This window comes from Opisthocomus hoazin, chromosome 6 (assembly GCF_030867145.1).
Source record: "Opisthocomus hoazin isolate bOpiHoa1 chromosome 6, bOpiHoa1.hap1, whole genome shotgun sequence".
Lineage (NCBI taxonomy): Eukaryota > Metazoa > Chordata > Aves > Opisthocomiformes > Opisthocomidae > Opisthocomus > Opisthocomus hoazin.
Window position 1 is genome coordinate 9,318,914 of NC_134419.1, and position 25,964 is coordinate 9,344,877.

The window sequence follows — 25,964 nt, forward strand, 5'->3', positions numbered from 1 at the left end:
ATCTCCTGAGAAAATTTCAGTGATCCTTTCAGGTCACTCACTGCAACGCTTCCATTTTAATTCAATAATATCTGATCAGCTGAGATTGCTTAGCAAATACTTGCGGGAAACTTTTTTCCTGTAGATGAAAAATAAGAATTTATTTCCATGTCAAAAGGTAAGTAAATTTTGCTACATCATTAGTAATCTTCGTATTTTCTTGATGATTCTACAATAAATGACAATAAGTTTGTTATGGAAGGGAGGTCTAAAAGGTACATAATTCCCCTGATTTGTTCCCCTGGAGCAATCCTGATTATTGATACATTCTGCCAGAGAATATTTACAACATTGATTAGTGTGATTTAGAGTTTCACGGCTTCACATTCTTCCAGCCTTTCTAGCAAAGCAAGCAATTTAAAGTCATTGCATGTGATACAGGATTTCAAAGCAGTAATTCAGCTGCAGTGTTATGTTTGATCCAGCGTTTACTGCCTACCTACTATAACAACTGGCAGTTTATAAACTCAGAGATTAAAATGATGAGAGCTTTAGAAACTCATATAACAATAATGAAGAAGTAGTGTGTGAATGTCTGTGATGTTTTTCTGCAATTTTCCTCGGAATGCTCAGTTATTTGGCAGATATTGGGGATGTTCTCAGATGTGTGCCCAATCCATGAAGTGTAGATCAGCTATCATACTCAATCAAGCCAGAGAGTTCAGAATTGGGGAGTTTGTTCACATCTGTCTCCCAGATAATTTTATGCAATCTGAATATCTGCCTATCTGTAGTACATCTCTGCTTAAAGTGTAAAAGAGAACTGCATTTTTTATTTCCTCCAAGCCTCATAGTTATTCAGATTATCACTGGATGCTGTATTGTCTAGGGCTTAACAGTGCCACAAATCATCACAGTCAGAAACAAGACACTGGAGTAGATGGACTTTAGGTCAGACTATGTCAAGTAATTTTTAGATTCCAAACTATGTCCATGCTGTTCAAGAACTCGACTGGACATCTCTGATTCTGCCACTGGACTCAGATTTTCATAGCCCTGAATTTTTGTAGTGGAAGTTGTTTAAAGGTTGTCTCAGCTGGAGCTATGCCTTGGCTTATCAGATATTACATTACTGCTGTTCCCAAAGAACTAAAATTTCCCCAGGTCCTTTCATACAGCCTATCTGTAACATACCTGTTGACATGAAAACAGAAGTTTAAAAAAATGTAATTCATAAGAAAAGTCTAATTATTTGTGACATTTCATCCATCATGTCCTAAGCTTCTCCAGAGGAAAGTAGTAACATTTCGTCTCCTTGACAGCAAACAACACACTGACGAACTGAAAAATGTTCTGCTATATTTCAAACTGCAGCATTTATGAGTAAAGAGCAAGTGCAAAATAAATAGCAAGAGTAAAGAGCAGGAACCCACATAAGTAGGGGGCAGAAGCTTTGGAGAGCTTTCTAAAAGCTTTCTATTGGGTAAAAAAAAAAACCCAATCCTTCAAAAACAACCAGAACATTTCAGAGTAAGCATTCTGTTGGATGGAAGCTATAGCAATACCACGCAGCCCAACGTGCGTTGACTTTCCTAACCACTCCTGTGAGGAGATGCCTTGGGTGGATGTGGCAGTACAGTGTAGTTCATGAAGAGCTACAGGACCTAAATGAAGCTGGGTTGGAAACAAGGTGTTTCTGATACCTCCCAACTCCCAAACCCCAGCACTTCAGGACTGCAGAAGGAGTGCTTATATCATCTAAAGAGAAGAGAAGCAGAGCAAGACTACGAAGACTGCCCTCCTAAATTTTTCATTTAAGCACCTGAAGCACTGCTAAGTTATATCAAAACTGACTTTGCTTCTGAATGCTCTCTCTGTGACATGCCAAGTTAGGTGATTCCCCATACTGGCATTCTCTCTCCCATCACTGTTTGATCAAGGCTTGGTGGCCATCTGTTCATGGATGAACCACCTATTTCTGCATGGCTCTTGTGGTCCTGCTTTCGGATCTAGGTGGCCTCTGCACCAGAATCTGCAGATGTCTCCCACTTCAGCAAAAACAAAGTCTCTATTAGGAATGTGGGTTACTACAGTTGTTTGTATATTTAACCTCCACTGTTTTCCTGGGTACTCAGAGATCTCATGTCTGTGAAAAATGCTGTTTTCATCCATTGATGAAGTGTGAAGGTCATCTGTGTTGGCATGCACATACAACTCTTCAGCTGTTTTTCAGACCCTTCTTGGTATCTTGTTGGCAGATCTCATACTCACCAAACTTTGTCATTTAAACAAAGAAAAGTGCAAAATCCCAACACAGGGTATCAATCAAATCTTCCATCTGGGAAGTCTAATGAAGAATAATAATGAGTTTGAGAATTTTGAAGTCGTTCGGATGTTCTTTCTTTTCTGATCTCTTGTTTTAGAAAAATCCTTACATGCAGAAGCTATAGCACAGTATTTATCTTTTTAACTCTGAAAGGCTGCGATTGTTCTTTGAGGAAAATACAAGTTTATGCAGCCATTCCTAATCTTTCACAGGGTGAAGGCTCTTTCATTTCCATTCTTTTTCTTCTTTTTCCTTTACTGTTATGCACACACACAAAAAAACTCAGGAGTACATCATGAGCCGAGCTGTATTTTCTGTTTATTGCCACCAGGTTAATAACAGTAATGGTGCGAGGAGAAAATGAAGTGTTATGTAAAATCCTGCATTGCAGATTTTGGTGCTGATGCAAAGAGCTCAATAAAGTGTAACACTTTAATCATGGAGATAAAAATCACACAGCAGCTTCACAGTATTCCAAGATACAGAGCCTTAAGACAAAATAGAAGTGGGAGAGAAAGAGAAACCGATGATATTATTGAGTCCCAGAAAATTTAGGGAAGGAAACAACCCACTTTCTTTCTTTTGATGCTTTGATTCAGTCTTTGTATTCACAAGATAAACAACTAAAAATGTGTGTATATGAATTTCCTGCTATTAGAGAGAGCAAAAATGCCACAGCCTTATGCAAAACTCAGTGACATTTACAGGAACCTGGGAAACTTTAAAAAAAATGCAAACAACTCCCTCCCCACAAAAAACAAAAACGACCCAACAAAAAAAACTCCCCCAAACTGAAAAATCTACCACCAGAACTGCCCCCTAGCATGGTATGATGAGATGTATTGGGGTTTTTTTTCAAGTAGGCAGGTAGCACAGCACGGTTTTAGCTATGGTGATCTTGAGTACAAAATCAGCATGCGAGCATGGAAGAGGACTCGATTTGGGATGGTCATCATACTCTGTGGCTCTTCACTGTTACTGAGCTTCGTGCCTCTGCTTCCCATCTGCAGTTTAAGATTGTAGTCCTGTCAAATGACTGTACATAAAGTTGTAGGTTGTTGGCTTGTGAGGTTGTTTGGGTGAGTAGAGGAGGAGGAAGAGTTACGTGGAGATGATCTCTCCTGTACAGGGAAATCTGTGCTTATAATGACACGGAGCACTGTGCTAAAAAGTTGGGATAGTGCTAAGGACTGTATATCTTTGAGCTGGACTGTTGCTGTGATGCACCTGACTGCAGTTGTGTGCCAAGTTTATTCTCCTGAAAATAAAATTCTCTTTCCAGAAAAGTCCCTTTACCCACAACTTGTCTATTGAAAAGAATATAAGGATATTATTGGTTGGAACTAACATAAAAAATGTGGAAATACCTAGTTCAGGACCAAGAATAATGCATCAGGTAACTCAGAGAAGTGTCATGTAGCATTGCTCCTGATATCTGAAAACAGAATAGCTGAATATATAGAGGGAATCTCTATGGCAGAGACCAGTGACCATCCAACCACCCCAGACGTTTCCTTACACCGGGGTGGTGCAGTGCCAGCGGAGAAGCCATTCCAGAGAAGTTACACTTTCAGCATGAAATGTAATTCAGTTTTAGTTAGTGCCTGGCCCTTTGGGGATCAGTTGTTGTTACTTGGAGGAGCACAGCAGCCTGCTGAGCCAAGTTGTCTAGGACTTGGGCAAGCAGAAGGAAGAGGGCAGTACCTTGGCTTTATTGTGGGGTTTCCACTGGCCCCGTTCTGTCCCATTGCTTACATGTTTGCAGCCAGTTAGCACTGCTTGTTTCAATCTGTTGCATACTTATTCATTTGGGTGAGATTCAAGGTTAATTCAAGGGCATGCTAAATCTTGCTGGGGCTTGAAGGTAACCCAGAAGGTTTAATGTTTCCACCAGGTGTGATAACCATGTGCCTACGTTTGGGACTGCTGATTGAAGAACTCCTACAGAGACAGAATCAGGCATATGTATTAGTGGTTCTGGGTATCTGATAAACTCTGTCATCACTGCTTACCCATGATATGCCCATCATAAAGAGTGCCTGATTACATGGCTGGCTTAATCTGTATAGCATGAAAGCTGACATTTTATATTACTTTCTATCCTCTTGTCCAGCTGAGTTCACTTGTGTGGAATTAACAGATGTCAGACTTGGACTTTATGTGCATAGATGCCACAAGATGTATAAATAAACCAACTTTTGTGTAGTATTGTTAGAACAGGTCATGGTAAGAGATGGTAAGAAAAGAAAATGTTTCACAGGACCCTGTAATATTTTCTTGGTGGATTTTCAGGAGACCTGAGGGGCGAATCAAGCTGATATTGCTTTGGAAGCTAAAATCTTATCCTAAGGGTTATCTGAAGTAAAAATGTCCTGCTTTTTTGCTGAGATATGTCCATGAACAGCATCTGTTTCCCCATGGTGTGTTAAAACATTCATTACCCCTTGATGCAGCTGCAGTAATGGCATAGGGATCTCGACATTACCTTGGTGTTATACTTCATATTTGGGGTAAAGGACCAGGTAGGCTTTAATTACCTACGTATCTTAAAAGACAGCATATCTGGTAGCTTTGAGCTCATCCATAAAATTGAAGGGACAGTGGTTCTGGGAAACCTGCCACATCGTGTCAACAGGCCCTGTTTGCTTTTGGAGATTGCAGGCAACTGGACGGATTTGAAGAGCTGTCTTTTTAAGGACAGAAATAAATTTAAAAAAGGCACCGCAGGTGTGAAGAAAAAAAACCTCTATGCAGGCTCAGTTTTTTAGGGCAGGACTTGGGGGGGTTCATCTGGAGTCTCTGCTCATTGCCTGGGTGTCCTCCCAATGGAATCCAGCGAGCATGGGGAGAAAATACCCACCACAGCTTCACATGCTAGATCTGTGGCTGGAGTGGGGCAGGTGCCTATGGATCACAGAGCACAGCTGACCCACAAGGATGGACACAGCTGTAGAGGTGTGAGTTTGAGAAAGGAGGCATTGGTCATCTGTTTCTTGAGCAGACTTCTCAAGCCCATCTTGAGTACTGCCGGACCGATAGTACTCAAGTCTTAGTGCTGCAAATGCAACCAGGTTCTCCTGCTTGGTTGAGGAGAAAGCTGAGAGACCGGTTCTTCGTATTTGTTATGGCTGTCCTGCTGGTTCAGCTGAAACCCTTTTTATCTCAGTATAAGGCTTAAATTCAGAATCAATTGCTTAAGATATTCCTGTTCTCTTGTATTTTTCCTTTCCATCGCCCCCACCCCTGCACGCAGTAATTCTGTATGAATCATACAATTGATTCTTTGGCTGGGGGGACAATATATGAACAGCTTAAGCAGCTGATGGAGCTGGAAAAAAGACAAACCTCCAAATATTTAGATTTTTTTTGCCTAGCTGGATTGGCTCCCTAGATCATAACATGGACTCCCAGCAAACTGTGTCAGCCTATGGTGTTGCATGGTCCTGGCAATGAGTAGTGACCCATATGTGTGGGAAGTGGGAAGGATGGAGTATTTGAGGCTGTCCTTGTGGCCAGAAACATGGATGTGAAAACAAAGGGTCAGCCCACAGTGGGGCTGTGACACCTTCTGAATGAAAGGGCTGGCAATGGGAGTGAACGCATTGGAATTAATTAATGCAGGTAATGCTTTTAAGTTGGGAAGTGCTAGAAACACTAGCACCATTTGTTGCAGAAACAACAAACTCTTTTACTGTCTGTGAGGGTGCCAAAAAGTGGAATCGTCAGAGGGACCAATGTGATGATGGGTGAACACTAGAATATACTTTCTGATAGTAATGTAGTGATTGGGGTAGCTTCTAGTCCTAGGAGACTAGAAACACTTCCGTTTGCAACTTTAAAAAGAGTGAGTCAGTCATTTGCTAGTGCTGGGTACATAGCGATAGCACTCTTAACTCCCAGACATTTATGTTTTGTGTGTGTGCCTCTTCCAAACATTTATTACTTTTTTCTCTGCTTTTAAAATACAGCCAGACTATATTTACTGGGGGAGGGGAGTGGTCGGTGGTGGGTTTCTTGTTTTTTGGGGTTGTTTTTTTTTGTTTGTTTGTTTGGGGTTTTTTGGGTTTTTTTTTAGTAGGGATTTCTCTCAATATAACATGAGAGACAGTTAAGAACAATCAACATAAACCCTTACAAAGTGCTGGCTGGATCTGTGGTTAATCCTTGTTTTAAAAAATATGTGGGGTTTTTTAGTCTCTGTCCTTTCAACACTGTGGATCAGCTCTACATCAGAAAAAGCCAGAGAGGGGAAATCCAGCCCAGAATTGAATGAGCTGCTATGGTACATCATCTGTTACTTCTGGGGTGCTCCAGTGAGATAAAGTGGTTAAAAATTTTGCTACAACTTTCCGTGGACTAGCGTGGCATTCTCTGAGCACGTTGTTTGCAAGTGTATTTGTTTGATAGACTCCGTGGTTAGAATCAGATCTTGTTTTCCTTGTCAAGAAGAAAATAAGAAAAAAGAAAAAAAAAAAAAAAAAAAAGGAAAGTAATTCATGGCAAACTTTAAGGGTCATCACAGTATTTGCTTCCACTTCCATTCTTTTACAATGGCTTTAATACTGTGCAATTATGGACTTGTTCTAAGTACTCTCGTTTTCTCTTACAAGCAGACCACCTCACGTCTTAAACATCTGCAGTAGTTCCAGCAATGAAACCAGGTCTATTGTACCACTGAAATCTCTAAAATTGCAGTGATTTTCAGTCGGATAGTGATCCACTGTACATCTGGAAATGTAGATGCTGCCCTCAGGGAGCTGTATTTGGCATAATTTCCTCCTTGGGAACAGGATACAATGAGATCACAGCTTCTCCAGGTCTCAGCTGTTGAGCAAATCCCTGTCAGACCTAATAGCCAGTGCTCTTTTCCCCTTGATCAGCTGGGCTTTGGTCATTGCTGAGTTGAACATTGTTCACTAAATGAATAGCTCACAGAATTCAAGCGTCACCTGTTATCCTTCCATTTAGGAAAACTGAGAGATTTTAGTCTTTTATACTCTGCATTCAAGAGATGAGAGGGAAAAAAAAACACCTAAATGCCTCCATTTAAATGTAAATTTTGACTTTTCATGTCTGACAATGTAGGGTGTTTGTTTTTTATAAACAATAAATATATAAATAAAAGCCATGGAATTGAAAGAATAAACCCCCTCTTGTTGATATTGATATATTTTCCACACAGTAATCTTTGCTCTCATCATGTTACGTATTTTTCTGTTTCTTTTTACTTTAAAACTAATTTTGCTGTGAGAACAAGAACAGGAGATCGTTAGGAGGAAATACTTTGTTGCTGGCTTGTGCAGAGAAAACATGCCATCTGCCTAATGTGTTTCATCTTGTGTCAGTCTAAGATGTGTTGTTTGGGTTTAACACGCCAGTCACTAGCCTAGAAAGAGTGCCAGCAGCAGCTCTGATACATATCCTGGCTAGGGCTCCAAATCCTTCCTGCTTTTTAGAAACTATGTTCACTACGAAGTAGACTGCAAGATTTTGGGCAGAAGGTACAGTTCTCATCACCTACCATGCCCTCACATTAGAGTCCAAGAGGCATTTGTGAAGGATCTGAAGTGGTTTGGGATATATTTTCAGTCTTCGCCATATCATCATGTTAAGAAGCAAAAGCAAAGAGCCAGCCTGAAAGTGGGTTATTTCAGAGGTGCAGCTGGTGGGTCTGAGGGGCTGGTGGTTGAGGATGCGGTGGTGTCTCCCCAGTGGCAACCACGCAGTGCAAGCTTCACCCTTCTCTGCTGTGTTAGGGAAGAGCTGGAGAAGCCATTTGGCGTAGCATCACACAGAGACACGCATCTGAGTCCCAAAAGCAGAACAGTCGTGCAATGGAGCCCTAATTGTTCTGAACTGGCAGGTTTTGTCTGTCTCTCTGGAGGTGAGTCGGAACTTTCTCGGCATCTGTCCCTGCTCCATGTGCAGTGTGGACTCAGCTGCCTGCAAGGACGGGGCACATTTTGGGGCCCAGCGCAGTGGTCAGGACCCATCAGTGGACAGGTTTCAGAAATGAGCCCTTCTTCTTTGTCAGATCATTCCTCTTTCAGTCACAGAATTCTTGCCTGATAAATGGATGGTCCATGTCTAAGCCGGGTAAATGTAGCTGGTCATATTTTGTTACACTGTGTGTAATAGAGACTTTAGCTTATTTTTTTGTTAAGAAAAGAAGTTTGCAGACAGCTTTAAATGTCTGCCTAAGGATAAAACGAACTGAGTTTTGTAGATAGCTGCTTTTTTTTCTTAATAAATAAATAAATGGAAAGATTTTTATGTTGATAATAAAAATAACTAATGCAGAGCTTTTTCCACTAGTGCCTGGAGACATGGACAGATGCAGGATTTTGAAGGGATAAAGAATCGAAATCTGTTGGCAGGTAGTTGCTATAAAAATGGCTATCCTTCCTGCCTCTTATTACAGACCAACATTCGACAAATGAAGAGTCTCTGAGAAAGCTAATGATGACAGGATCAGGTTCCAACCATGAGAGATAGCATAAACCTCCTCCCTTCACAGAAATGTGAAGTTTAAGTTAAAGGGAAGTGGTTGGGAAAGCTGGGAGCTTTATTAAAGTATACTTCCAGACTTTCTCCAACTCACGGTGTGGTGTGTGGGAGTGTGGATGGGAGGAAACCGCAAGGGAAATGAAGAAACAGAGCGAGTTCACCGAAAGTTTGGTTTGCCCACGAGTTGTCCGCCGAAGTTTTGTGCATCGCTCTCTGCCTCCAGAGAATTTCCACTACACTGCTATCGCATGTAGTTGGTTTCTGTCTTGCTGTGTGGTCTGTGGTTGGAATAAGAGGGTAAACCTTGTTTTCTCACTTATATCCTTCCGATTCTCTCCCCCTTCCCACTGCAGGGGGAGCAAGCAAATGGCTGTGTGGGGCTTAGCTGCCTGCCAGGGTTAAATCACAATATAGCTTTGCAATGCAGTCATAGCATAGGGCCAGTCTCCTGAAGCAGTCGGTAACGTGTATTACAGAACTGGCTAGTCACTGTAGTGTTTCGTGACTCCACCTGAAAACAGCATGTGGACACCATCAGTGTTTATGCAGCGTTTAGGAGAGCAAAGATCAAATATCGATCTGATATACCTAAAATTCAGGCAAATTGCTTTGCTGTCCATTATAGATAGCTGTAACAGTTACAGAGGAGAAGGATGAAAACAAGTTTAAAATATTTCTTTGTGTTTAAAGATACATTTTTACACACACACACACTTATAAAGGTGTACATATACATGCATAGAAGAAAAATCAGACAAAAACTGTCTATACCTCTAAGTCAGCTGTTGGCAGTGTGGGTCAGCTGCTGTTGTCTAGGGTGGGAAATACTGGTGGATGAGAAGCTCAACATGAGCCAGCAATGTGCGCTTGCAGCCCAGAAAGCCAACCGTACCCTGGGCTGCATCAAGAGAAGCGTGGCAAGCAGGTCGAGGGAGATGATTCTGCCCCTTTACTCTGTTCTCGTGAGACCCCACCTGGAGTACTGCGTCCAGCTCTGGAGTCCCCAACATAAGAAGGACATGGATGTGTTGGAGCACGTCCAGAGGAGGGCCACGAAAATGATCTGAGGGCTGGAGTACCTCTCCTATGTGGACAGGCTAAGAGAGTTGGGGCTGTTCAGCCTGGAGAAGAGAAGGCTCTGGCGTGACCTTAGGGCAGCCTGCCAGTACCTGAAGGGGGCCTACAGGAAGGATGGAGAGGGACTTTTCACAAGGGTGTGTAGTGATAGCACAAGGGGGAATGGCTGTAAACTAAGAGAGGGCAGATTTAGATTAGATGTCAGGAAGAAATTCTTCACCATGAGGGTGGTGAAATACTGGCACAGGTTGCCCAGAGAAGCTGTGGATGTCCCCTCCCTGGAAGTGTTCAAGGCCAGGTTGGATGGAGGTCTGAGCAACCTGGTCTAGTGGAAGATGTCCCTGCTCATGGCAGGGGGGTTGGAACCAGATGGTCTTTAAGGTCTCTTCCAACACATAACATTCTATGATTCTACAAATAGCCTTCTTCAGAGTCCTACTATATCTTTGTTTGATTATGCCCTGGTGAAGCCTTTTGAGATTGTCACTCTGATTATTTCTTATACCACTGTGCTGAATCTTGAATCCCTGATGTTCTGCAAGACCTGAGTATTCTTTCTGTAGGAAACGGTAAAAACAGTGGTCTCCAGTATGTGCTTGCAGGGGATGCATTGTCTTTGAGATCTTGAGACTTCACTTATGCACTTTTTGGTCTGACAGGCACAACACAAGGTGATACTGCCTGCAGCAATATGCTTGCCTATTGGCCAGTGTGGGTAGGGGAATACTGGAGTAAAAAAATTTAAGACACAACTGATGCTGGTGATTGCCTTTCAAAAGGCATGATATGTTTTGCTTTCAGTTGTAAAGGCAGATCCTTCCAAAATGACCATTACATTTTAGCTTTTATAGTACTGTACAGATAATAAATACTGCTAGATGTAAAGCACAGAGAAAACATTCTGCAGTTTGGTGTAAAATGCTATGCTGATCTGTCTCTGAGAAGATCAAACCCCAGAAAATGTTATCTTCCAGTTATGGATGAATCTTGGGTCAGCAAGAGAATAACAGGAACAATTTTTTTTTTTAAATTTCTTAGCATACTGTCCCTCCCCTCAGTAGCTATGTCTGATACATAGTCCCTAATCTCTTTCAGTGTCCTCGTGTTGCTGTTTATCGGCTTTCACTTTTATCTCTTACTTGGATGGGCTTGTTGCCTGCAATGAGTACAAGGAGAGGAAAGAAAGACGCAATTTGCAAAGGAACAGAATAAGACTAATGACCTTGGATAACTTCTCCTTGTGACAAGGCTGTGACAGGAAGATGAAGAGTTAGTTTGCTTTTCAGCTGTCAATCACTAGTAAACCATGTGCAAAATGTCTGGCCACAGCCTTCCTGTCTTCCCAAGCAACTAGATGGCCACCTAACCCTTGAATGACATATTTCATGTTGTTTCCTTCCACCTGATTGGGCAGGTTTGCAGTTTGCATGCAGGTATGTTTGTTTCTTTTTTACTCCACACAGGTCTAGGTAAAATAAGAACAACACTACAGGTCATTTCATAGCTCCAACTATTCAGATTTTCTGGGTATGTTGTTAGTAGGTGGAAAAAGACACTCAGGGGTCTGTATAAGAAATTTTATATGTGTAAAATGAACCTTTACCTTTGCTGACCAACTTGTAGTTATCATTGGTTAAGAGGCTTCTTGAGCTGAAAACTTTTTATAGAGTAGGACCTACCTTACAGTAATTTGTCTAATCTCTTTTTAAAGTAGATAGTTTAAACTGTAGAAATATGCATACTTTTCACCACCAATCAATACTTAAACTTTTTAAGAACCGCAAAACTCTCATTCTGCAGAATAAATTAAGGTGTAATTGGAAAATAAGATCAGTGATGCTGCATCAGACCCAAGGTCTATTTGGCTTAGTATCTAATGACCTGTAGCAGATGCTAAGGGATAGACTAAGAACAAAAGCTTCTGGTGATGTGTAATTTGGGGATTTTCTGATCAAGAAATTGTGTCCACTCCTTTGTGTGTGATAACATTATGGAATCTTTTTCTTTGAATTTATGTAATTGATCTTTAAGTTCATCTGTGTTTTGGCCAAAATCTGGTGGCAGTGAGTTCTGCAATATAAGCTAATTTAAAAAGCACTTTATTTTGTTTGCCTTGGGTCTTCTGCCTGATGACTTTATATTCTGCCAGCTGTTACTTATTTAGTAAGAAATAATGAACAATGCCATATATTATCTGAGAGACTAGAGAAACTAGTTGTTGTAGAGTTTGATTTCACTACACGCAATTTGTCCAACTGGAACAGTTCCTAGGAAATTAGTGGACGGGGAGTCATAACTCTTAGCCATTGTTTTTGAGTCTACCACTCTTTGCCTTTGTAACTGGAGGAGAGGCAGAAAATGTCTTTGGGTCTTATTTATGTACTTGTAAAGGAAAGACTGTGTACCTTGGTCAGAAGGTTCTGCAGAGGTATAATTAAAAGTTATTGGTAAAACACAAAGCTGTTAATACTGCTATGAAGTGAATAGTTGAACGGGAAGTCTTGAGCTTAATATAGTTTGAGGTGTATAAGCCACAATTAATGACGCCTGAAGACATTAAATGACTTGTGTATGGTTACACAGCAAGCAAGCGACTGTCTAAGGAATAGTATCAAGGAGTGCTAAAAACCTCAATACAAACCTCAATGGGAGCATTTCAACTGAGCAAACTTTCAGAACCAGACCAGAGCCAAGTTGAATTATTTTGCAAAAATATGGTAATATAGATATTTCTGTTTTGTAACCCAATTTTCTTGCTTTAATTATCAGTATAAGGAACAGTTAATGCTTCAGCTTTTTTCCCCCTTTTTTCTCCCTTTCTCGTTGTTTTTTTTTTTTTTGTAGTATGGTTCCTTCCTTCTCCCCCAAAAATTGTTGATTCTTTTGCCACAATTCTCCCCTCTCTTTTCTGAAAACATCTCTTTCTGCAGAGCCAATGCTGTTCATTAGCAGACAAGTGAGCAAGGTGGATTTACAGAGCTTGTTCTGCAGGGCATGTGGTGGGGACATGCAAGTGAGATCTGAGATGGACAGAGCCAAGTGACATCAGCAAAGTTTAGGGTGAGATAATGCTCCAAGACCCCGTTCAATCCCAATGCTCTATTCTAATCATGCAGGCAACTAAAAACTTCAGAGCTTGCTAAGGTCAAAACCCATATTGCCAAGTGTATGTGCATGTTTGCTCCTGTATGAGGGAGAGGGAAAGGATGAGACAGAATAATGACTGTCCTTGTTCAGACTCACCATTCTAATTTGGTTTGGGGTCAGGCCCAAAATCCAGAAAGCACATATTTCCTCATCCCTATTCATTTAGGGTAAAAATTATACAAGATTTATCCATGCAGCTTACCCAAAAGTATTGTCTAAGCTTGATCTGGGTCTTAACGTTGTCCCTTTGGCCCCTCTCTAATTTAATAAGCATTTGAACAGAAGAGGCTTCTTGATAGAGCCTTTCACCTCCAGGTCACCCTTTCAAATCTAACTCAGGCCTGTCGTGACCAAATGTTACTACCATCTGACGGCTCTTCTGTGTGCTGTGTGAATTGTTGGCTTCAGCCCAGTAGCTGGCAGACAGGTGCCTGAATTTCAAAAGCTGCCAGAGCTGACACTAACCGGACAGCTCAGCAGAGGGGTCAAAGAGTGAGTCAGCCTGGCAGATGAATTAATACTTAACTTGTATGCACTGTGATGCCTTATATCTTCAGAGTGCTTTAAAAATGTCAACCAGTCCTCAGGAGGTGGTGTTATCTGCACTGGCAGGTGAGAGAAGCAAGCAGGTAAAGAACCAGGATCCGAATATGCATGTTGCCGACCTCCCACTCCGAGGCCAAGATGACGAGTTCAGCTCCTTTCAGGGCTACTGATGAGCACACTAGTGCAGGGTTCAAGCTCATTGAAGGGAGGTCCCATGTTGTGTGGATAATATCATCCCTACTTTTTAAGACAGGCAGGAAAGTAGTGTTGATGGACATGCCATCCTTTTGCTGTATGAATTGATGGAACTAGAAGAAGTCTCTTCTCCGTCCTCTTTGAAGCGCTACTGAGTCATGTCAGATTATGCCTGTCATGAAGAGGCACCATTATTCAGATTGAGAACTTGCAGTGTAACTGGATTAGTAAATAGTTACTTTTGAATGGCTACTGGGTCAGAGCGGTTCATCCTGAAAGACAGCAGCTCTTGGAACATCACTGAAATATTCTGAAAAAAATGCATGAAATGTTATGAAGAATTGCTAAAGGTCATACAAAGTTAGTGCTACATCAGTGTTTTCAAGCTGCTTCTGCAGAGACACTTAAAAGATGTTGTCAGATTGTGTAAAGGTGTCTACAGGAATCAGGAGAAATTGGCTTTTGTGCTTCATATGAGTGAGAATGAGTGGTTCTAAACTGGCCTGGAAGCAAGATGAGGAACCTTTTCTTTTAAAGGTTTTTAATCTTCAGACAGTTTTTAAAAATAGTAAACCACTTTTCTACTGTTAATTTCTTATGTAAACAATTTCTGTTGTTGCCATGGTGTTTCCAAAGGTGAATGGAGCAGGTGGTCCATGAGATGATGAATGGAAGGAGAAAGATGTTGTCCCTATGGTTACAAAGGGGTAGTGGCATGCCTCTGTAATAGTGCATCTAGGAAGGTGTAGCTTACATAATCTGTAAAACTGGAGACGACGCTGTAGGACTGTCAGAGGTTATAAAGAATGGCAGAGACAAATGTTCTTGGAAGCATTTGACTTTTTGTTTTTTTTTTTGGTGAGAGTTTATGCTGACCGTTTCAAATTTGGGGGAAAAATATGGGGAGAAGGTAGATGTAAGCAAAGTGATTTGGGCAAAATTCCACTTTCCAGACATCCAGATGCAGGTATTTCAAGGGAACCTTGAAAATATGAACCATATCCAGACAGTTTGAATTCCATCTCATGTTGGTTTGTATAGTCAGAAGGAGACAAGTAGTGTGCATCCCTAAAGAGCAATTCAGGGCACTGGCAGAGTTGCCTGGAGCTGAAGGGCCAGGACTGAAACTTTCTAGCTGAATGTAGATGGCTGGACATGTGATGCTGAATGGTCAGTTTTCCTTTATTTTCCTTGTTAATGCATAGTGCTTGTGTTTTCTGGTGTCACCACTGTAGGCACTGCCAAAACAACAAAGTGTGGGATACGGTGTGTCTGTCAAAATTGATATATTGGAAACCTATGCAGAATTTTCTTTTGAGAGATTCTGGACCTGAGGAAGCATCAAAGAGGCAGTCTTCTTGGCGTTTCTGAATGTTTTCTGAACCAAAAGGGGCAAACTCCCTACGCTATGCCAACTGTTGTACGTCCATTTGCTTCAAAAAGCAGCTGAGCAGTAAGAGTGCAAAGTCTGCCTGGAGGCTGTTACGTTTTCGACCACTAATGACAAGCCACGGTTTTAGTGGCTTGTATAAAACATTGCAGGGAGTTTATCCCATCCCTTGTATGAAATATTGGAGTGAAGAAGGCTTTTGGACACCCTCTCTCTAAACCAGTTGCTATGCCCAAGAATTAATAAAATCCATATTGAAGTGACAGCTGGTGGACAGAGCTGGCTTCTTCCTGCACCACTTGTCTCTCTAGTGGCCCATGTTCTGGGCTCAATGCTCATTTATCCTTTTATTACGGCATTTATTGATTGATTTATTTATTTATTTGTTAAATCTCTGTTTCCTTAAGGATCATAATTGCACTGTTCAAAATCTAACTTTGATCAAATCAGCACTAGCTATTAACAACATTCCTTCCTTTTGCTCTTTAATTACTGGCCTTCCAAAGGCATTCAGCTACTGTAATAAAAATGCAGAGAAGTGAGAATTTATTTTCTCAAAACTTACATGGCATCGTGCACCAGTTTCTGTGCTACTTTGACTATTTCTTATCTTGACAATGAATGTGAGCTCTTATTCTTTATCCATGATTACTTTCATTTTCCCCCTCCCTAATTTATGTGTATATTTCTCAAGCTGCCAGAAACTTTAGATGGACTCAGGAGAGCAGTGCAAAGTGTGTGTCACAAAGGCAGGGATTCAAATGAACTTTAGAGCAGAAATTCGTTTCCTTATTTATTTATTTGGTTTTCATGTGGTAAGTGGCAAGAAGAGGCAAGGACCATTCTTTTCCAGGGAGAGAATGTTAACTGTTTTTTTCTAGGAAGTGGGGTTCAATCATTGTCTCTGTCAGTCTAGTGAGTAATTTCTGTTTTGGCACACAGAGAAAAGAAAGACCAAGTCTGCCTTTGTTTTCTCCAACTATGTAAGCTGGGTCATCCAGGTAATTACAGCTTTACTTAAGAAAGAGTGTGTGTGATAGAAAATCTCTGCTGCTGCTTGCAAGCACAAAAAAATAGACACAACTAAATTGCATGATGATTTCTATAAGGCATCTGAATAATTTTGCATTCCACCTCTAAAGCAGAAAATGATGAGTTTAATATGATATTGTAGGATGTAACCTGGAAGTCTCTCAGAAGGCAGCTATAGCATCCAGAGATGTTTGAGCCTGGTTATTCATTATTTTCTGCTTAAAGGCTGACGCAAATGTGACTATGAGACTTTGAGCCACCTCTGACTTTATTCCCATTCTTACTTGCAGATGCTACTGCATTAGAAGCCATAACTGAGGTGGGTTCTGCTGTGTAGACATTGACAGATACCCCTGTGGTTTAAGAGCAGATAGGATTGGTTTGATTTATGTTTTAAGTGTGTTTGTATGTGCTCATGTAAATGCATACGTGTTTATTCACTTCATTCTCCCATTCAAATTCTCCCTATCTCAAAGAGCAACAATCTCAGAAGGTCAGCTCTCTGCTGATTTTTCTGAAATTCCCATCAATACATGACATTATATATTGAATAAAATGTTAATTCTGTGATCCTGTCTAAATTGCAGGAGATCAGTAATAATGTCAAAATCTTTCAGAGAACCTCAATGAAATATGAAACTTTATTCCCTAACTTAAATTTGTAGTGTGGCAGTGGGTGAAACAGTTCGTACACATAAAATGTTTATGAATATGCATGACTCTAAAGAGAGACAAGAAAAAACTTTATTGTTCAGAAGCATATATCAATTCTTTTGTGAAACTTCTCTGCAAACAAATTGTCTACTACATGGGGCATGAGGTGGCAAACATTGAGTGTAATGTCCTAGTGGCTGGGATGTTTTTGTCCATTTTAAGGCCACAGTATCTTTGTGTCTGTGAACAAAGGGAATTTTTCCATTAGGAACTCATGTGTTATATTTAACAATGAACTGAATTATTTTGTTCTTTAATGGAGAATGCTCAAGATGTTTCCCTTTGATAAAAGAATGAAAGTGATGAGAAGAAATGTGAAACACTGAAATACTGTTCCGCTCACATACAGCAGTGTCTGGGAGTAGCACTCTAACTGGCAATTACTCTAGCAATGTTTAACAACTTACCAAATAGGATGGACAATTTCAAATTTGGACTATATTTAGTGGGTAGGAATATGAGAACTAGAATTTTTTATATGTTCAGTGGGAGGGTAAGGAACAAAGACCAGAAAAATCAATTGAATAGCTATTGTGGGCTGACTTAGGAAATTACTTTTGAAATACACTTTAATGAATGACTGGATAAATGTTTTTAAGCACTTGTCTGGATGATGAGCTATCTGTTGAATGTCATAGTTTCCAAATAAGCGATCTGGAAGCTTAATCTGTAGGTGAAGGTGATATCTGTGAAGGACACTGTTTCCTCAGAAATAACAGTTGTAACCAGACGATTTGAAAATGGTTTTGATGATCAAGAAAGATCTTCCAAGAAATTTCAGCACCCCAAGAGATTATCTAAATTTCTCTGGAACACTTTTATCAGCAATTTTTTAGCGAGAATCATGGGAGAGTTTAGAAAATTTTCTCTAGTGATATTGTGTTAGATTGGATGACTAGATCAATTGAATACCAGACTGAGGCTAAGGTCACGCATGTTCTGCAGGTGAATTTCTGCTGGATAGCCTATGGAAAGTTATCTTTGTAATCTGTGCCTCTGTGTCCCTGTTTGTAGACACCTTTTTTCAGAAACAATTTGATAACTATGGATGAATAAGCATAGTATGACACAGCACAAATCATACAGTTTATGCCAGCATCTTTATTTGTGTTAAGACACAAGTGATACTACTCTATTGTTATATATCTCACTGTGCTTCTCAATTACTTTATATCAGTAAATATGTCCCTATAAAGAATTCTGTCTAGTTGTTCTCATATAAGTATGACTTAGGTCACTGACTTCTATGTGAAGGACATTCATGCTTTACAAATATCCAGTTTAACTAGATTATCTCCCTCACTTCATCATCAAATCAGTGTTTTGAGACTCTGCAACGTGTTCTGTTTTATGATGATATGTGAGTGTACATCTGATCTCATCAAATTCTGTTTCTGATGGGGAAATTATCTAATGAAAAATAATATTACTCAATCTTGGTTTTAATTTCTGTATGCTTGGAGAGAAAGAAAATGCTACATGGTATTTCACCCTGTCAATGCTAATCTTTCTTCTCAGTGCTATATCTCTGAATAGCAGATGTGTGCTTTATCGCAGTGTTGGTCCTCTACAGCACAGCGTAATGCTTTGGCAGGAGCAAAAAATTTATTGTATTAGAGTCAAATACAATCAAATGTTCCTTTTCCTATGAAGCATGGTCAGATATTGATATTGCATTAGCTAACATTTTAACATAGGAGAGGCTTAATAAAATACAGTATTACTCTCTCTAGGCTGTTTAATTAAACTAAACAGTGGCTGTGTATTGTACATTGGTTTTCTGCCAAGGGAAAGTAAATCTGTATCATATTAGTCTCACATACCAAATGATGTTCTCCCCCTATCAGAGACTCTTTAGAAGAGCTGACATTGCTGTCATGTGAGCTGCATAATATAAACTGTGTTTTTATTACATTGGACTATCTTGCAGCTCAGTATTCTCCAGCAGCCCAAGCAAGTATAGTGTGCAGATGACACATGTGGCCAGAGAGCTACATGTTGTATGTTACTGGCCAGGGTCCCTGTTGCTGCCAAGGGGTACAGGGCTAAGCTTTGTAATCCCTGTCCTGCTGATAGAGCTCTTCTCCATCCGCCGGTTGGGACAGGGAGACCAGAGCTGTAACCCTCTGCCCACCAGGAAGGTTCTTACTGGCCCCATGGTGGCCAGGTGACAGGGGTGGGTTTGTCACTGTCTAGTCGCAGAGCACCATTGGTTCATGATCAGAAGTTGCAAGACTTTGGGGAAACTCTGGGTAATCCAGCGGCATCTGCTCTGGTAGCACTTTTTGGTACTGGATGTTTCCTTCTCAGTGCTGTCAGTAGCACTGTATGTAGTGATCCAGGTGAACATTCACTCTTTGCCACTGATGGCAGGGGGAGTAGTATCACTTGTATATGAAAAGTGATATGTGAAAAAAGATATGTGAGGAAAAAAATGTGTCCCTGGACTGGAGACTTGAATAGCGCTTTCTTAGAGGCTCCTAACACTGAACTGCCAATCCAGGAAGGGTATGGGGAGAGCAGGCACTTCTGTGTTAGGGGGTCCTGGTGTTTTCTTTTGAAGTAGGAGCTGATGCAGAGTCACGTGGGAAGCTACAAGTGGAGAGGCATTTAAGGCTGTTGCTTTTGGGAGCTGTTTTGTTGAATCACTACTACAAAGCAGAGTAAGACAAAAACATTAGCAGTATTTCTTCTTATAAACAAAAAATAAACCTCACAGGAAATGCTGAAGTCTTTTTTTACACAGTTTTGAGCCTATCTTTCCTTGCAGAAGGGAACGTCTGCATATTGTGATGCAGAGCTGTGCAGAGATGGCAAAGCTATGCCTGAACATTCATGCTCTAGAGCTGGAAAGTGCATATTTTTATCAGTGGCACTAAGCCCTGTGTCAAAGCAAACAATAATGCTTTGGCTCTATTTTGCACAGTGTCCTGTGCTACATAAACCTTCCAGCCTTCTCAGAACAGGTAAAGAAATGTCTGTTACGGTCTTGTGTTGCATCTCACATGCACCCACGAAGAGGCATGAATGGCTGGATACATCAAAGCAATGTCTTTAGCATGGATCTCTGATGCTGGCACCATGGTTAGATTCAAGGCTGGCAGTATTGGATTTATGGGAGGCTTCGCCTACATAACACAGTTATGATTTATCTCATGCTGAATGTTTTGTTGTTGTTGTTTTCCCTCAACAGAAGATTAACCTGGAGTTCTATATTGACATCCATGCTCACTCCACCATGATGAATGGCTTCATGTATGGGAACATCTTTGAAGACGAGGAAAGATTTCAGCGACAGGCCGTTTTTCCCAAGCTACTCTGTCAGAATGCCGAAGACTTCTCTTATGTAAGCAATGTTTTTTTTAATTAATTTTTCCTAATTTATTTTTTAATGATAAATGTCTGGCTTAATTGGATTGTGTGAATTTTATTCTAATATGAATACAAGGCTACTTAAAATTTTTGTCATTATTAGCTACCATCTTCCCTCTTATACTTACCTTATTCAAAAGTGGTAAGGTATGATCTTGTGTCTTGTCATTAGACACATGAACAGAAGCAGGTTCTTCATTTTTTGTGTTATAACATTTGGTTCTGAACTATTGGAATACTTCGTTTTTATCAGCAGATCTTTTGTCTTTTGATCAACTGGATCAGCTTTATTGTTTCCTTGTTTTACTGACAATATTTTTTTACCTGTACACTTTAAATAATAATAAAATAGCAAATAGAAGTAAAAATAATAAACTTGTAAGAAAAGGTTAGATAGTTTTCTGTTGAAAGTTGAGACAAAGGCAGTGTATGCCTTTGAAATTCTTTAATATTTCCATGGAAAACTGTTCTGAAAGCAAATTTGTAATTGCTCAATACATGCCTTGTAACTTGGGAGAAAGTATATGTGTAGGTATCTCTGGATATTGGAAATAAATGATAAACTATAAATTAGTTAGAAAAGGGCATATGTTTTTAGAGCAAGTTTCAAACACAGTAGAACAGATCTCAGCACATATTGGTTGCAGTAGCTCTGCAGAAGTCAGTAGATTTAAGACTCTGGTCCAGCGTATTGCAACCCTGTGTCCAAGTATGACATCCTGGCCCTTTCCATAGTCTGTTTTGTGTACCAGTTTTCCTTGAAAGCTTTGCAAGTAGAACACACAATGTTTATGCCTGCCTGCAACTGCTTGTTTGCTTCTCCTGGCCCATCTTACACACCTGTGGAGCTGCCAGCTAAGCTACTTCTACATGGCTATCCCTTGCTCTGTTTCAATCTATGTGCTCCAGTTTTGCTTAAGCAAACAGTCTTTCAAGTGAGACATGTTTGGTGTCCCATTTTGCTTTGACTGGAATAAGGAATATTCAGAAATGCATCTCAGCCAAAGCAGTGGGAACTTCCAGCCATGAGCTGTGAGAAGGGAAGGCAGTGGATGACATTGGCAGCTATATAATGGGAACAAGCTCAGTTGAAAATGACTTTGGAATCCTGCACCTAGCAGAGAGGAACAGAAGAACCTACTGTTTGGGCTCTGATTTTATGTCTGTTATGTTTTTAACTCTCTTTGTTACCCACCATACATTTTTCCAGTCTCTGCTGTCCCTTTTTTTGCTCATACTTTATCCTCCTGGTACTGAGACATAAACCTGGGTCTCCTATCAAAAATGGGGACAGCTGGGGCATGGTGTCTGCCTTCTCTGCAGTGCCATCCCAGTCAGCTTGTGGCAGAGGTGGTGGGTGGAGGAGGATGATAGGGACCCTGCAGCATTCCATGTATTTAGCTCTAGAGAAACAAAACCTAAAACCAGATACAAAAGAGACAAGTCGGCACAGCAAGAGGAACTGTAATTGGAAAAAAGGCCATTTTCATCATGGCAGGAATGCTAGCCTAAAGATTTTTCATCAAGATGCAGTAGAGAATTTTTTTTGTCTTGTGTTTTTGCATGTTTCACTCTGGAATTTGAGTGGGAAGTGAGTATAGAAATGCAGTTGTGCCACTGCTTTCTTGACAGATCTATTCCAGCAAAAGTAAGGAGGAATTGAAACCTCCTGATTGCTGTCCATTTCTCTATTCTCTAGCTCATTTTATGCAAGAGTGGGAAAAAGTTTGAATCAGTCTCTGACTTTTCTAAGGCTAGGCAGAAGATACGCTTTCCTCTGTCTTTTCCATTCCTGGGAGGGGGACCTCTAGTAGACCAAACATTTCCCTTTTCTTATTTGGATCAGCAGTTGGTAACTGGTCGGGTAATGCCTGGGAGGGTGTGTGGCTGCTGTTGCTTCCTCTGTTACCTCACAGTATTGTATAATTATTGTCAGTATTGTTTAACCATTGTCTGTATGTTTTGGGGGTTCAGGGGACTGCTGCAGTGTGAAGCTTTCTGGGGTCAGCCACTGCAAGGGCTTCTCAGAAAACTGTCCAGAGTGCAGAAGACCAAATCCGTACTAAATGAGGAGGGAGAGCATCTGCACCTGTTCCCAGCTGTTTGGAGCCTGGGAAAGAGGGAGTTGGGTTTAAAGAACAGTCTTTTCTTATCCAAGAAGACCTCAGTGATTGAGTTTCTTATCTGCACCTGGTTGTTTCAAAACCACATTATAGATTAGGGGACATTCACAGACCATAGCAATAAAAACCTGCAATTGATAGGAGTTTAGAAATTTTGTGCTCAAGTGTGGGATTGCTCTCTGTTACTGTGGGAGATTAAGTGTCCCTCTTAGCCCAAGCCTCGGCTGACAAAGGGAAAATCTTTGACAAAATGAAGTCAGAAATAGAACCCAATAGCTAAATAAACAGCACAGTCTCTCCCCTTTGACTCTATCTCCCTTCTGTAGAAGTTAGCAATTGGGTGTATATGTTGGCATCCAGTGCACCACAGTTTGACCTAGGTGCTGCTGGCGCTGGGCACACTGGGCTTTCAACTCACATTCTATGGATCTCCTGAGACCAGAAGCCTTTCCCCTGTCATCCATCCAAGCCATTCTTCGCAGGGCAACTAAGGGGATAGAAGTATTGGAAAAGGAGACAGCCACAAAGTGCCCAACGTGTGTGATGCAAGAGTAGTGAATATAACTGCTGTCTCCAAGTGGGAAAGTCTCTGTTCTCTTGTTTTCAGCTCCAGCCATGTGGGTTATGTGACTGGTTGGAAATATCAGGGGTGAAGTTTGCTGCTCGAAAGAGAGGAAAGGAATCTAGAGCTTCCTGGGTTTAAAAAGGGGGAAAAAGTGTTGAAGATTAAAAATAGTGTATGTAAATATGCCCTATTGACTGCTCAAAGGGAAGGGGGAAGTGCATCGTTAACATTACCAGGCTGGTGTTTGAAAGTGTGGGAATGGACCACTGTTGTTACTAATTAATTTTCCAAAGCTTCAGGAGGTCTCATTTACATTGTATGCTGCTGCGGCCATTTGTTGGGATTATAATACTTCAACAGCAGCACTTCAAGTGAAAACTGGCGGCTGCATGAAGTGTTGTCCATAATTGACTAGCTCCATGTCTTCACACAGCACAGAGACAATGTTCCATTATGTTATCCATTGACAGTATCATTGAAAAGATTACTCTCCTTAAAGCATCTGTCAACCTTGATTGATTTACAAGGGACAAAGAACTGAAAAGGTTTGAAGTGCGGGTACAATTTTTGCCACCGTTTAGCATACATAATGGTTCTCCTTTGATGTCAAAAACTCATCTTCTATTAATAATGCAGAGGGCTTTTGAATGCAGGCTACTTGTATGGAGTTCCACACTAATAACCTACTTGCTGTGAAATGGGATTCACTTTGGAGAAGCAGTCATTTGTCTGGGTTTTACATGTTCGGAATGAATCCCGACTCAAAGGGATTTCTTTCAGTGCTCTGCATGATTGCAGCTGAGCCCGGCACGGGTTAGGGAAAGCAGGCAAATCCTAGCCTGCTCCTCCAGCCGAGAATCTGGCAGAAATCACGCAGCCGGATGCAAAGGAGCATGAACAACAAGCCTAAGACGATGCGATCAAATGCCTTGTGCCATTTTGTCTGGCAACCTCCTATTAATATACTTTAGAGTGCATTTCATGCCTGGACTGCTTTCTTCACCTGTCATTTCCAATAGGCCTTTCTCTTTAAATGACAGCATCCAAGGGAGATCGGTGATTAGAGTAGGGGATGGATAGAGGATTTGTGCCTGCGTGCCTGTTGTAGGTCCACATGCAAGTCAGCCAAAGTCTCTGTACCCTATCTCTTGAGTGGATCACTTCACCTCACAGTAGTCTGGAAGGCTGACTGTGGTTGGCAGGTAAAAGTCACGGAAGGGACCAGAAATTCTTCATTTGAACATGTGTTTTGAAACAGAGGCCTACCTTTGGATTAGCTGTCAGCACACGAGGAGGAAAATGAAAGAAGAGCTAGGAAATTTTGCTTCCATATAAATACATGAGACATTCATGGGCAGCCGTCTGGGGAAAAAGGACAAATTCTGTAAGGAAAACTTTTTTTATTTTCAATGTTTAAGCAGGATATTTTTAAACATTTGGGAGTAAATATAATCTGTATGAAAGCTCTAACAGTGAGAGCTGACAAGCTCTTTTGGAAAGCTGACTCACTGAGTTTTAGGAGAAGCTATTGACACCATGTCTGAGTGCATTACATGTCAGCCATGGCTACGAGTTGTTGCAGTATTTGGAGGGGTGTTCTTCATGTGACCTTTCTTGTTCTGGAGAGTGGATTAGTCATAATGACCAGACACAAGCACTTGAGTATTTCAAGAACCTGCTAGTCTTAGGGGTAGCTAATTTTGACCTTTGTGACAGTATGAGAGGAGACCGTCTGTTCTCTCTGGTTCATTTAAAAGAAACAAATGCAGCCATTCTTGGACGGCTTTATCACTTCATAAAGACTCCTTTTCTTTACAGTTAAGGGAAAAAGACTGGCCAGAGGTACCTGGCTTAATCTTGTTGTTTTTTTTTCTTTGGACTCTGAACTGGTGGTACTTGGGATACCTTTGAGTTATTTCATTTTCTTGTATTCAGCCTCCCAGCAGAGCACCTTCTTTAGAAATACTGTTGTGTGTCCTTTGTGTGCCATGGTTAGCCAGAGACCCTAACAAAAAGTCAAGGCCCTGTTACATTGAGCCCTGGCTAACTACTGAGAAAGTCCACAACCCCAAGAGCTTCCAGTCATGCTGGGAAAGAGACAGCGAGTGGGTGGGAAGTGACTTGAGGAAATCGGGAGAATAAAACCCAGGCCTCCAAACTGCCAGTCTGGTTTCTTTATCAGCAGTTCCCAATGTTTTATACCATGCCGTGCGCTCAACAGTGAAGTCTCTGAACAACAACCCAGTTTCCTTTAGGGAAAAGTGTTGTTAATGCCAGTGCCACAATGCTGTGACCTAAAACATATTTTTGAAACTATCATTGTCTCAGCAATATGACAAAATTCAGATATAGAATGATTTGCCCTAGTACTTTTTGGTGTGACTTTTTGTTTGTTTTGTTTTGGCTTTTTTATCCTGGATATCTAAAACTGAGCAACAAAGGAAAATATTTTAATCTATCTGTATTTTCTGTTGTTTTCCTTTTATCCGCGTACTCCAGGTCTGTTGTTCTCATCTCCACAGTAGCCCCCTCATCCACCCTAGCTTTCTTACGGAAGATGTGTTCCTTCCAGCAAACCTCCTCCCATCTGCCCTTGACAGCTTTGCTGGGCTGTTATCACTTACCCTGACTGGACATCTCCCTCTTAGTCTTGTGATCCCTATTACTAATCCCAGGGCTGTGTCTGAAGGAAGTGCTGGCACAAGTGCCTAAGAGAATAAAAACAACTCATGAACATGGAATAAGCAAATCCCAATAATCTGTTCTGAAATAAAAAAGAATCAGTTTGTGTTACCTGTGGCTCCACAGGGAAGGGGGAGCAGAGAACAAGTTGCTCAGACCTAGAATTCATCCTGAAGTAAAATCCATACTCGCTTGCAACACCATCTCCTAAGCAGCTCTCTGCTGTTTTGGCAGAAAAGACCCTTGTCCCACAAAGGCAAGAGCTGTTGCATTCAGGTAGGCTTTGTTAACATCATGCAAGCTTAACAG

The 25,964-nt window shown here is 41.0% G+C and overlaps 1 protein-coding gene across 3 annotated transcripts in view; it reads left to right on the top strand.

Annotated features, from left to right (window-relative positions):
• The window catches only part of LOC104334200 (AGBL carboxypeptidase 4), a 1,001,604-nt gene that overhangs the window by 873,531 nt on the left and 102,109 nt on the right, over positions 1-25,964 (top strand). For all 3 annotated transcript variants that reach the window (XM_075424527.1, XM_075424528.1, XM_075424529.1), the window contains one exon: positions 20,107-20,259. In XM_075424527.1, coding sequence (XP_075280642.1) covers positions 20,107-20,259 — 153 coding nt within the window. The remainder of the gene's footprint in view (positions 1-20,106; positions 20,260-25,964) is intronic.